We start from the raw sequence: 14,215 nt of genomic DNA, 5'->3' as shown, positions 1-14,215 counted from the left end.
CTAATACAGCACAAGAAAGGTAAAGGCAAGCTCCTTTGGAAACACAGTCAGCCTCCCTCTACACGACTCCCCACTCCTGGGGGAAATGGCCTTAAAATGATATAAGGGGAGCCTGAGGGATGCCTGGGTGGCTCAGTGGTTGAGCCTTTGCTTTTGGCTCAGTGCATGCTGGGATCATGTCCCACATTAGGCTCCCTGCATGAGCTGGTTTCTCCCTCTGCCTGTGTCTCTGCCTCTCTCTGTGTCTCTCATGAATAAATAAGTAAAATCTTTAAAAAAAAGGGGGGGGAGCCTGATGTGTCTCCCCTCCCTCCCTACCAGCAGTGGTGAACAAAGGAAGCCCACCTTTTCTCCCTCAAGCAGCTTCCGCTATTCAGTGCCACCAATAGACAAAGGTGAAGTATGAATACAGATTACAGCAAAGACTTTCAAAAGTTTCCACCACTGTCCACAGTGGGAGCCACTGAACTACTTCTTGCATCATTGTCATATAAAAAATTTGCATACAATTGAAGAAGTTTGGCAAAATAACATTACTATAAACTATGTGCAGTGCACTGATATTCTCTATTCCATTCACTCGCCCTTTTTTCAGTATAGTCTGTGATCCATTACATCAATTTCAAAACCCTCTAATGGGTTGCTAACCAAGTGTGAAAAACACCTGGTTAAAACTAGTATTTCCCTAAGACTAGTATTTCCCTAAGAGTCTCTTGTATTTCACACATGTATAAATAATACCTATGCCTACCACCACTAGCAAACAAGGTGACCATAGGAGAAACATGGAGAGATATTTTTTCTAGTTCTTATTTAGTTCTTTATTAGTTTCTACAGTTTGCTTCCATTTTCCAAGTGATACTGATTTTTTAATTTATGGAAATGATTTTAAGGTTTCTTCCAAAATAAATGTGTTTAAGATTGATTTATAATGATACAGGAAGGGATCCCTGGGTGGCGCAGCGGTTTAGCGCCTGCCTTTGGCCCAGGGCGCGATCCTGGAGACCTGGGATTGAATCCCACGTCAGGCTCCCTGTGCATGGAGCCTGCTTCTCCCTCTGCCTATGTCTCTGCCTCTCTCTCTCTGTGTGACTATCATAAATAAATAAAAAAATTTTTTAAATGATACAGGAAATTTTTAGGTATGTCAAAAATCACAAATATGTTACTTGTGTTTAAAGTTTAGGAAATATTATCTTGCATCATTCCGTAATGAAATAGCAAGAAACGTACTTTCCCTAACATCAGATCTGCTTTTTCAGAGTGTTACTAATTATTCCCAGGAAATTTAGATTATGTGACATTACATTATATTACATTTGGCATTTCCCTAGCAGCCCCTTAAAACCAAGCCAGTGCTTTTTCCAAACACGCTTGTTGGGCAGTTTTGAGTTCGGCATCCATTTGCAAAGTGAACCGTGTGGATCTTGAAAAGCAGGAGCTCGCCTTTCCTTCTTCAGATCATCACGTGGTCTTTCTCTGTCAGGCATTCAAGTTAATTATTTCCTGTTTCTCTGGGTCTGTTCCTTATCCTCCTTCCCAGGTCCCTCTACCCTCCCCTCCACACATATAGTCTTGGTCTTCAGCAGGCAGCTCCCCAGTAAACCCATCTTTGTCTCTGCCTGCCCTAGAGAACCCTCCAATAAAAGCCTTGAAATTTACCAGAGGGTAGCCATCTCAGAGCAAAAGTGCATCATTACTGTAGAACCAGAAGTTACTCTTACTTTAGTTCTCTTTAGTAACATTCTTTGTAACTTACTGACCTTTTGTTCTTCTCCTCCTTGCCTGCTAAGGTAGGGTGTGAGCCAGCTTTGTCCACTTTGTTTTCTTTGTGACTGCTTGCAATCGCTGGCATCAGTTGTCCAGTCACTCCTCCCAGGATTCGCATCACACTCCCAGCAAACTTGATCTGCTGTTACTGTAACATTGTTTCAGCTGCTGCTCCATCCATTCCTGGCAAGGCCAGAGTCTGCATTCTTCCTTAGGGTCTTTAACAATTCAGGGTGCCAGACTGAGCTGAGATGCCCCCCACAGAAGCTTCATGCATAGACGCCACTCCACTCTTATGATTTTTGCTTCCTCATCCCCACCTGTATTCCTAGGAATCTTCTCAAACTAGCCTTTTATGGTCATCTGGCCTTAATTTCTCCAAATTCTTTATCCAATCCTGGCTGAAGTTTTGTCTTGAGTCTCTAATTCAGTTTTGTCTCCTTTATTCATCATCCTCTCTCCCCAGCCCCACTCCAGTTCTACTGTCCTCATGCCTCCTCACATGCAAACACCTGATCTTTCCCCTGGTGTACAGCTCCTGGCTACCTATTTCTGGCCCACTATATGAACCCTACATGAACAATCTGTGCATGCAGCATATGTACACACTCAATGTGAGGAGAAGGGGCAAAATTACAAAATAGACTGCCCGATGTTACTGGGGGGAAAAAGAACCTGAAAGGCTCCCAGCAGTTCTACTTAGTATGTTGAACATACTTCACCCTGTGGCCAAATCTGTATCATTTTCAAACACAGCTTAAACAAAGAAGAGCCTTGATGCTTATTGAGGATTTAGATAACTACTTCCCTGTTAAGAAGAGATTTTTAAAATTGTGTTTTCATTATGACTCCATCTCCATTTATTGATCAAGGGATTTCTTGCCTCACTTAACTCCATAATCTGTTGCTCAGATTAAGAAAATGTGAAAACTATTGTTTGGTAGCATGAGTACAGACTTTAAAGTGATAGCTTGGAGGTCAGATGATTCAAATACAATAATCCAAGAAAAGCAACTGATTGATCATGTAGTATATTGTTTTATTATGCATCGCTCTTTCTTATGGACCAAGCATGCAGTGAAATGTATCAGAGTAAATGTTTTGTAGATGTGCCATTATAGAAACAAGAATTTACTAGTGTAACAACACCCAACAGAAAGTGCTAATACAAGAGATAGGAAATAATACATGTAAAAAGCCCCAAATAAACAAATGTGCAAATCATTATTCAACACATTTCAAGCATCTATTATATTCTTTGTTAGGTAAAGAATGATGCTAGGTACAATAACTTCCCACTTATTAACAGAAAAATGCCCCTTATTTATTTCCTTTCTTGCATTCCTGTTACATCGTATATAGCTGCGTATATATGTGTTTTTTTTTTGATGTATGAGAGATCTGTATATTCACTGTTTATCTTTTACCCTATACTTCACAACTTTGTGGGCCATTTTTATTCCTCATTAATTCTTCCTCCTAAGGGCTAAACAGAAAGGAAAAGAGGTGAACCTCAGGTCAGTCAGCCTTACTTAGCTACAGAGGCAGTCAAATCTCAGTACAATAAACTATCTAAAGACCTAAATTCTTTTCTGTCATTTGAGATTTTCTTCCGCCCAGGTGATTGAACAGGCCTGCCAATCAAAGCTTGGACATCTTGAAGATTGGTATTTTGGTTTGACATATATGTCATAACAGTGCATTACAACTATTAGTATATTACATATATTATATGTCTGTGTATATAAGATGTCAATATCTGATCTGTCTCTGGGAGATTTTATAGTAAAGTATGTAAGAGTAGGTCTAAAGAGCAAAGGAAAAGGAACGCTAATTTGCTCAATACTTATTAAACGACAGACTCCAAACTATGAAGTTTACACTGCTTATCTTATAGTTTACAATTTCCCAGAAAACTAGAATAGCCATTTTATAGATGTAGAAATTGAGGCTCAGAAATATTCTGACCAGTCTCCATTTGTAAGAAAAACCCTGGCTGACAGCCTCCAACTCACAAGCCCATTACAAAGGAGATTTGGAGATTGCTGGCAGCTTTCACTAATCTATGCTGTCCACACTTAACATGGGTAATTGAAAGCTGACCCTATGTTCCTTTCAAAAATCTCCAAGGAATCGGGTTGCAGACTTCATGGATAACTCATTTCAACAGCTGAGAAAATGCTTCTGTGGAAGAAAAACAGCCTCTATTTCAGTGGGGTTTTTTCCCCCTTAAGAGAAAAAGCACCCACCACAACACGTTAACAAGAACTCTCACAGAATGGACAAGACTTCAGATCGGGCTGTGCAGATTACCAAGGAAATGGTGACAGCATCAGGGCACTTTGGCCTAAGATGTTAAAGAGACGATGTAATGAGCAGCTGGGGATTTCTGAGGCACAATTGTAGGACACAGGGAGCCCAACCGTTGGCCATCCTCACTGAGGGCAGCTGCCGGGCTCGGGTTTGCTTCTGCAAACCTCGACCTTCGTCCTCGAACAGGCGGCTGTCGCCAGCTGCCGCAGCGCCCGCAGCCGCCCGCGCCGGTTCGCCCCCGCGTGCCTGCCGAGGCCGACGCGGCCCGGATGCGACTGTGCGCTTCTCCCCCCACCCCCCGCCGCGCACGTGACGGGGGGGGCAGTTTTCCTACCCCCTCCCCTTCTCGAAGCCCCGCCTTCTCCCGAGAGGCTGCCGCTTTCTATTGCTCCACTACTGGAAAGACCGGCGCGGCAGCCAGTCAGAGTGCGACCCTTCAAGTAAGATCCGCCCCCTGTTGGTCCTCAGGTTCCTTCCCGCTCACACAGGAGTCACTTCCGAAGAGAGAGAACCGCCATGAAGAGAGAAGGGGGTGCCGCCCAACTCTGCTCCGACAGCCTCCCCGAGTCCCAGCAGCAAGACGGCAACCACGCACCCAACTTCTCCAGCCACAGCTCATGCCGCCGTCGCCAGCGGCGCCGACATGACAAGGCGCTGCATGCCCGCTAGGCCAGGTTTCCCCTCATCCCCAGCCCCGGGGTCGTCGCCCCCGCGCTGCCATCTGAGACCCGGTAGTACCGCCCCTGCTGCAGCGGGAAAGAGAACAAAGAGTCCTGGGGACAGGTACCGTGCAGAGGGTTGGAGAAGGGGCCGGGTCGCGGGGGCAAGGGTATGAGGGAGGACTGCGGACGCCCGCTCTTTCAGTTCCCGCCATCCTCCGCGAGCTCAGGCCTCGGCGTTCCGGGGCCTGGCAAACCCCTGCCCCGCCTCCGCGCGGGGGCTTCTGGGACTTCGAGTTTCTTTTTCTGTAGTTGGGACGCAGGTCTCGGTGTAGGGACCACAGCCTGGGTGGCTACGGAGAACCCGCCTTAGGTAGACCGTGATTTTTGTCCTTTCCGAGAGCTGGACCCGGGGCCCTAACTGCTAAGTGCATATTGAGGTGGTTTTTTTGTACGTTCAGTTCTGCTAATCGGAGTAGCATAATAGTCTAAAATCTTTTCTAAATTGTGGGTGGAATTGTGTACGATGTGACGAGGGAGACCCTTCCATTAATTACTTAATAGTTCAGTATGCACGATAATTCATACTTAAAGAACATGCAGATTTGGAATGTGATATGTTTTTTCCTCGGCAGCTTTCCGCCTCTCCAAGAGGCTAGATTTTTTTGTGAAGATTTTGTGGGAGCTTTGTAACGAGATGGGGAGTTTTATCAAATGACATCCTCTGACAATAAAAGATGTTTAAATTCTCTACGCACTTGGTACTGTCTTTTTTATTTTAAGTTTTAAAAAGCTTGTAACTTAAGTGTCACAGTAAGTTTATCTTCTAATGTTGTGGTACAGGTCCACAATCCCTTATCTTAATTGTGGAAGCCAGGATGCTATGAAAATCAAAAGTTTTCAGTAAGTTTGGCACCACATCTTACTTGGCAGCCAAATCTGACTAGAAGTAATGGAAGACTATATATGGGCTTTATCACACTGAGTGTATTTGTAAGCTTTGCTGGAGAAATATTGGTGTATGCTTCGGGGTGCAGTGTCAGACCCCACTGGGGGCTTTATGTAATGCATCCGAGTTACCCCCTTTCTAAAATCCAGTAAATTCAAATTCAAAAACATTTGACCCCAAATTTTCAGGTAAGGGCTTGTGAGCTGTTATAATTTTAAAGAGCTAGTTATAAATAACTAATGGACATTTCTGTGCATATGAAATTAGAGAACTGTTCCTACTTGAAAGTTACATTCATGGTTATTTTACAGGTTTCTTGTATGTTTTACCCAAAACCATTTTCCCTCTGGTGTATTACTCGAAAAGGAGCCTGGGATCTAAAATTTTAAGATATAATATACTTTCTTTTAGTAATTACTGTAAAAGCATATTTAGTGTTCTTTTGAATTAGCCACTTCTTAATCCGTTCCCATCTCTTTCCTCAACCAGTAATGGAAGGCATCGTCCTTTACCAGTTTGCAGAACCTCTAGCATTTCTTCCTTTATTCTCCTGTGGCATTGATTTTTTAGATTTATAAAAACAAATGCATAGATTCTTCCTTAGTCTGGCACTGATACTCGTTTCATAACCAGTTAGCTTTTCTACCAACATCTCACAAACATTGTGGACTCTTAGTAAACCATTAAAGATGGGTGTTGCTCTTCTTATGTGACCTGTGAAGCATACAAAGGACTGGGATTGTTCAAGTTTTGTCTGAGCATTCCAACCTCACTGTGGATAATTGTTTAGGGAAACTGATAGTGTACTGCTTCTCTTTAAGTAAAATGAATATGTTTTACCAGAATTTTGCCAGGAAGTTAATTTTTTACTCTACATATGATGACATTCCTCCTTATGCAGCTGACAAATAATTCTAAATACATCAATCCGAATACAAATTCTGGTAATATGGTTCACTTTTGTGTTACTGTAAGGTACAGATATCCTTAAAAATTAAAACAGTTTGTTTTTGTAATTGTTCACTTTCTTCCTTTTCTCTTGTTTTGTGTTTTCCCTAGGCAATATGTTATTTTTGCAAATATCTTAAGAATTTTTATATAAAAGTTAAGATTTTGAAACACTAGTTGTGAAGACTCATTCTAATTTCTGCTGTTTAACTTAGATTAACATCATACTGTAGTGTACAAAGAAGATAATACAGGCTTGGCACTTGATCCTTTCTGTCTTTTGGCCAGCATGCACTTCAATTCAGCTGCCTCCCTAGATAGGCCCAATCACTGATATTGCCATTCTGTCATCTGCTCTTGTTATGAATCTGTTTAGGTTTTACTCAGTTTTTATAATCTCTGTTTATTCATTCAGCAAACATCTATTGAGCATTATTTTGTACCAGTCATTGGAGATACCAAGCAATAGGATCAGATCCCCTCATGATTTTCAGTCGTAGGAAGTACTGTCAATTCCCTGGATCCATATTCCAATGTTAATCATTGTAGTACTATAGGTTATATAAGTCTCAGTTGTGCTTTTGTAAATTTGCTTCTACAGGAAATGGTAAATTATATTTTCAGTTTTTTATAATCAGCTTAGGAAAGCATTATTGCCACTGTCAGAACTTGATTAAATCCAATCTGTATTCTATAAATCTACTATTATTCTCACCTTAATCTGAATTATTGAGGTTTTAATGTTTGCTTGTGTGATACCATATTAGTTATGCTTTTATTTTCAGGAAGCAGTCAATTATAGATTTCTTCAAACCAGCTTCAAAGCAAGGTATGTATACTACTAATGCATTTTTTTTGCAGGATCTTTTCAAGAGGGAGATGGATTCAATTTTCAAATTTCTCTAAGCTCTTACTTGATTAAGCATAATGTTCAAATTGAAAATATAATGAAGATGCAGGGTTTTTTTCAAAGATAAATTCTAACCATCATGAAGCTTTTTGCTGTTATTATATTTAAAATATGTCAGTCAACAATGTTCATAAGGCATACTATTTTGATACAGTAACATAAATAGAGCCATGGTGATCTTACAAGAAATAGCAAAAGGGAGTTTATGAAAGTAAGGTTATTAAATAGATTGTGTCTTAATTCCCCCCATAAAATGTGTATCGTCATTTAAATATGAATTTGAAAATTTTTGTGATAGCTTAGTATTTTAAATACTATTAATTTAAAAGTATATACAAAATGTAATAGTTTGTTATTTTTAATAACATGCAATTTGTGTTTTAATTGGCTATTTAGACAGACATATGTTGGATTCTCCACAAAAATCAGACATCAAATATGGAGGAAGTGGATTGTCCATCACTGGGACAGAGCAGTTTGAAAGGAAACTATCCTCACCAAAAAAGTCTAAACCCAAAAGGGTGCCATCAGAAAAGGGCACTATTTTAGAGGCTTTTATGAAAGGTGTTAAAGAGCACCATAAAGATGGTGGTATACATGAATCACGTCGGCCTTGTGTGTCAATAGCCACCAAATATCCTAAGGCGGTTACAGAAGTCTATGTTCCTCCATATTGCTTATCAAAGGAGATGAAGGCACTGAAGAAAAAACATCGATCTCCAGAGAGAAGAAAGTCGCTGTTCATTCATGAAAATAGCAGGGAGAAGAATGATAGAGATCGAGACAAGACCAGTGCAGATTCCAAAAAGCAGGCCACAGTGACAGAAGCTGACATCTTCAAGAACAGCTCTAGAAGTCTTAGCAGCAGGAGCAGCTTATCCAGGCACCACCCAGGAGAAAGTCCACTGGGCGCTAAATTCCAGTTGTCATTAGCTTCTTACTGCAGAGAAAGAGAACTAAAGAAGTTGAGAAGGGAACAAATGGAACAGAGAATCAACTCAGAAAATTCTTTCTCAGAAGCAGGCAATCTTTCCTTAAAATCCTCTAGTATAGAAAGAAAATGTAAACCAAGGCAGGAACAAAGTAAACAGAATGACGTCACAGCTGGAAAAAGTAATCTTTCAAACCTGGTATGTGTAATAATTACTGAATTAGTTTCGCTATTGCTTTATTATATTTAGAATGCTAAATTTAGAAATAATAATTGTTGACATCATACTAGTATCTCTTGTTAAGGAAATGCTGATATACAGTTTTTTTAAAACCTAAACTCCATTAGGTTTCCTCCAGCTGTCCATAGGACTCAGTAGTGTTTCTTGCCCTTTTTTCAGACCATGAACAAAGATCTTTCTTAAGAAAGTAAACATTCTTTTTTTAAGCAAGTTATAGTCATTTTTAAATTAGGCTGTGCTGAAGGAATGGAAAATCTAAAACAGTAGGAAATGGTTTAGAACAGAAATTTCCGAAATGTGGTCCCTGGATTAACAACATCAGCATCACCTGGGAACTTAGAAATGCAAATTCTTAGGCCCCACCTCAGACTCACTGAACCAGAAATTGGAGCCAAGAGTCCAGCAGTCTGCAGTTAACAAGCCTTCCAGATGATTCTGATGTACTTTAAAGTTTTGAGAATCACTGGTCCTAAATACCTGAGAATGGGTGGTAGACAACTTAGATGGTAATACTTAGAAAGCTATCCCAGAGAAAAGACTAAAGCTAAATTATCATAAAAGCTGACCCTCTCCCCTAGAAAAGACAAGTACCTTTGTTTCAAAGAACTTCTCTACATACAGTGTTTCTTGGAAGATCGGATATCAAGAAAGGCCTATGTTGATAAGATACTAAGAGATTTTAAAATCAGACCAAAAGTAAATCAAACCATGACATTTTAGGAGTAAATGGAGAGCGTTGCCTTGTATGTTGCTGGAAAACATACTTGTAAACTCTAGGGTTTGTTTGCAAGGAGTTTTGGTGTCTTCCAACAGTGAGATTTGCTAACCATAAAGGTTAGTAACATCTGGTCCTTTCTTAGAAGATTTCAGTGTTTGGTTGAGCATCAATCAGTACTTGAACTGCAGTATTGAAGAGTCCATTGTGTCCTTTTTTTTTTTTTTTTTTTTAAGGATTTTATTTATTTGAAAAAGCACACACATGCAGAAGAAGGGGGATAAGCAGACTCCCTGCTCAGTGGGGAGTCTTTCACCTGCTCAGTCCTAGGACCCTGAGAACATGCTCTGAGCCAAAGTCAGAGACTTAACTGACTGAGCCACCCAGGCACCCCTGTGTTATGTCCATTTAGTTGACAAATATTAGAGTTACTATAACTTTATCAAAATCATGGTATAGTGTTCTAATACAATCTTGAGTTAATATAAATCTGTAAATTTGCATTTGAAAACTGTATTTTTATACATCCTTACGTTTTTATAATATAAATGCTCTTCATTTTTATAAAACTTAAGAGTTTAAAATATTTTACTACAGAAGTTTGAACTTACCTCCAAATATAAGTGCTTGCTTTATTTGGTCTAGAATCTGTTTAAAGTTATGAAGAAAAGTTCACATTCTTTACTGGCCCCCATTCCTAATTAATTTTTTCTCATTTTGCTGATAGGAAAATGGACATTTTTCAAGGAAAAGGTCCTCTTCTGATTCATGGGAACCTGCTTCAGGTAGAATCAAAATTAATTTATCAATTTTTAAATAAAATTATATCAGTGGCACCTTTTTAAAACAAATTTGTTTAAATATGCAGTTTCCTTCCTAGAGGGAAATCGAATGTCTCAGATTTAGTTAAGAGTTTGGTAAAATTGGAAAAAAAAAAAAAAAAAAAAAAGAGTTTGGTAAAATTGGGGCAGCCTGGGTGACTCAGCAGTTTAGCGCTGCTTTCAGCCCAGGGTGTGATCCTGGAGACACAGAATCGAATCCCACGTCAGGCTCCCTGCATGGAGCCTGCTTCTCCCTCTGCCTTTGTCTGTGCCCCTCTCTCTCTGTGTGTCTCATGAATTTAAAAAAAAAAAAAAAAGTTTGGTAAAATTACATTCAAAAAGTATAGTCCTTGAATTAGTATGTGTAACCTGTGGTTTGCCTTGACTTTTTTTGCTTTTCCTAGCAACATGTTTCTCATTTTGGTATTCAGTGTACTACTACTGAATCTTAGCTATAGTAAGAAGCAGTCTTAATATTATTGAAATTGTGGACTATCTGAGATTTTGGTATTATAGATGGTTTGTATAAGGTTGAAACTGTTCTCATGCTCCAAAACAGTGTTTCCTAATATTTCATATCCAAAGAAAACTTTTTTTTTAAAGATTTTATTTATTTATTCATGAGAGACACACAGAGAAGCAGAGATACACAGGCAGAGGGAGAATCAGGCTCCATGCAGGAAGCCTGATGTGGGACTCGATCCTGGGACTCCCTGGGCCGAAGGCAGGCACTAAACCATCGAGCCACCCAGGTGTCCCAAAAATAACTTTTTAATACCAAATTTCAAGTACACTTATATTTAGTTTATACTTTTTGTATCTGTCGGTTGAGGAAATATATAATAAATACTACCATTAATTCAGTAATTCTTAAGATATCTTTATTTTTTTTTAACTAGGAAATAGAACAGTGTAAAAGTCAAACATTGCAGAAATTTATAACACAGGAAATGAAAGGCTCCCAGAAATAACAACTGTTAATAGTCTGATACATCAGATTTTTTTTTTTTTGCCATGATTGCAAACATTGCAAAATGGATTTTACAAATTTCCACACTCAGTGAGATAGAGTGGACATAATGGTAATAGCCAGCATTTATTGAACACTTATTGTGTGTCATGCCATGTTCTCTGTGCTTTTAATTCATTTGACTTTCATCCTTATAAGATGGTTACTTTTAAAGATGAGGAAACCGGTACAAAGAGACAGATGTGACTCCTTGTTCCTCAGGTTTCATGTAAAACTATATATTCCAGAGGTGCGTTGCATTTTGAGCAGGCAATCTCAAGTGTTATAATCAATGTTCAGCCAAGGCTGAAACCATAGTTTACCATCGTAGAAAGAGCTTCTAGGATACAGGAATAAACTTGAAGTTTTATGTAGTTTTTTAAATTTTTATTTAATTTTTATAGTGTCATTGATTTTTAGTGATCAAATTTCATTGAATTTTGACATTTGAAGTACAAAAACAAAAAATTCTCAGGCATGAGATTGTCCCTGTACTCACTTTATTACACATTTGTAATAAATGACCACTTTCCAGTGAGGTGAATGGAAAAACAGAATATTTTTAGGCTTGCTCTGCCAGTATAAAGGGCTGCTGGTGGTAGTTTTGCCACCAAGCTTTTCAGCCTTTTTTTAGTAATGATTAAAATAAAAATTCTCTTCAGTTCATAGGTTTGCTGATTTCATTAGTGGTGAATGAAGTAGTTTCATTTCTACAGTTCCACATATTGCAGTTTTTGAACAGTGCTTGAAAAAGATGTTTTCTGCATATTTTCACAAGCAGATTTAAGAAGTTACCTTCACTTACATTTTTATTTCTAATATTTTTCAGGCTTCATAATTCTTTTTTAATTATCATACTGTGCTTTTTAATAAATACACATATATACTGCATTTCACTGTCAACAGAATATAAAGGACATAAGAGGCTGTTTCACTCTAGATAACCTGAAGAATACTTATCTTTATCTGATAGTAAATCTTAATAATTCAAATATATTGTCTTGTTCAAATTACTGCTATTCTATTTCTCAGTTGTGATCATGATACACATGATCACACATTTATTAATCACACACAAATTGAGGATTTCAGAAATGTTGGTAAAGGCATTTAGCTGTTTAGTCTTCCAGAATCCTGTCCTTGGGCTTCATTCTGAGGTCTGAATTAATTCATCCTTTGTTTATTCTATAATTTATTAGTAACCAATCCCCTATTAATGAATATTTGAACTTTTACTTTTTTTCTATTTACAAACTCAATCCCTGTCTTCTCTGAGTATTTTATATATGAATAGATACTTGAAATGTTCTTAAACAGTCTACAGTTTGTACAGGTGATGCAAAAAGAATCCTGTAGTTAGCCCGCTGCCCTAGAGAACTTGCAAAAAAGAGGAGCTTACCTAAGTACCAGTTCAACCTCCTCTAATTCTAGATGTCAATACCTCTTAATAAGCTGATTTTTCCTAAACTTTGCCCATAAACAGTTTTTCTCTCCTCCTGGTAAGGTCTTCAATTCCTGAAAAATCAGGAATTTCTCATTTCTTCTTTTTTTTTTTTTTTTTTTTAAGATTTTTATGTATTTATTCATGAGAGACACACAGAGAGGCAGAGACATAGGCAGAGGGAGAAGCAGGCTCCATGCAAGGAGCCTGACGTGGGACTTGATCCCGAGACTCTGGGATCACGCCCTAAGCCAAAGGCAGAGCTCAACTGCTGAGCCACCCAAGCATCCCTTCTCATTTCTATCTGTATATAAATTGACTTCTTTAGGAACTGGAACAGAACTCAAACTGGCAGCTTTTGCCTTTTTTTGTAACCCCTAACTTAATCAGTGTAAGTCCATCCCACATCTTTTTCTTAGTTTGATTTCTCATCCTATACTACTGTCCTTTTTTTACAAGACATTTAATCCCAGTAAACTAAGTGGGCATGGAATGATTTCTTTAGGTAATAGGAGATATCTGTAGAAAAATGGAGATAGAGATATTTGGTTATTGATTGATTTTTTTTCTTTTTTTCTTCTTTTTTAAGATTTTATTTATTCATGAGAGACACAGAGAGGCAGAGACACAGGCAGAGGGAGAAGCAGGCTCCATGCAGGGAGCCTGACATGGGACTCGTGGGACTCGATCCTGGGTCTCTAGGATCAGGCCCTGGGCTGAAGGCGGCGTTAAACTGCTAAGCCACCTAGGCTGCCCATTAATTGATTTTTTTTTTGTTTATAAAATTTTTCAGATTATGTACTGATCAGGCTATCCAAAAAGTTGCTTAACTCTTGAGTTCCTTTGTTATTGTTTTAATCAAACTGTTGGGGATTTGAGGACATCTGCCCATATGCAGAGAGAAATTTGATTTGGGGAATATTTGATTACAGAAATAGTAATCTTTAATGAATAATGGGTTTTAATTAATGATACACCACATTTTTATTTTATTTTATTTTTTTAAGATTTTATTTATTTATTCATGAGATTGAGAGGGAGAAGCAGGCTCCATGCAGGGAGCCTGTTGTGGGACTCGATCCCAGGACTCCAGGATCATGCCCTGGGCTGAAGGCAGATGCTAAACCACCGAGCCACCCAGGAATCCCTACACCACATTTTTAAACACCATAAGAAATTTTAAAAATCTGGTTAATGCAAATATACGTGGTTTATTAAAGTTCTCCTGGATGGAGCACCTAAACCTAGGTGGCTTAAAACAACAGAAATTTATTTTCTCATGGTTCTAGAAGGTAGAAATCCAAAATTAAGACTATCATCAGGGCCTTGCTCTAACAATTCTAGGAAAGAATACTTCCTTGCCTCTCCTAGGTTCTGGTGTTTGCCTACAGTTCTTGGCATTCCTTGACTTGTAGATGCATCACTCCTATCACGTGGCATCTTTCCCCGGTGTGTTTTCTTTTCTTTTCTTTTCTTTTCTTTTCTTTTCTTTTCTTTTCTTTTCTTTT

General features: G+C 38.7%; 1 protein-coding gene across 4 annotated transcripts in view; it reads left to right on the top strand.

The window, feature by feature from the left end:
- The first annotated feature begins 4,547 nt into the window (after nucleotides 1–4,547).
- SLF2 (SMC5/6 complex localization factor 2) overlaps nucleotides 4,548–14,215 on the top strand; it is a 51,127-nt gene continuing 41,459 nt past the window's right edge. For 3 of the 4 annotated variants that reach the window (XR_013368022.1, XM_077877927.1, XM_077877926.1), the window contains exons 1-4: nucleotides 4,559–4,866; nucleotides 7,425–7,468; nucleotides 7,946–8,679; nucleotides 10,164–10,221. Coding sequence is in view for 3 of the 4 variants with exons in the window: in XM_077877927.1 (XP_077734053.1) it covers nucleotides 4,727–4,866; nucleotides 7,425–7,468; nucleotides 7,946–8,679; nucleotides 10,164–10,221 (976 nt within the window). In the remaining variant the exon portion in view is untranslated. Of the gene's footprint in view, nucleotides 5,496–7,424; nucleotides 7,469–7,945; nucleotides 8,680–10,163; nucleotides 10,222–14,215 lie in introns of those variants that run through there. The other variant, XM_077877928.1, reaches the window with a different exon arrangement.

The sequence above is a fragment of the Canis aureus genome, chromosome 29 (assembly GCF_053574225.1).
Source record: "Canis aureus isolate CA01 chromosome 29, VMU_Caureus_v.1.0, whole genome shotgun sequence".
In the NCBI taxonomy this organism is placed as follows: domain Eukaryota; kingdom Metazoa; phylum Chordata; class Mammalia; order Carnivora; family Canidae; genus Canis; species Canis aureus.
Note: the sequence above shows the minus strand (reverse complement) of the source record. Positions and strands in the feature narration are given on the sequence as shown.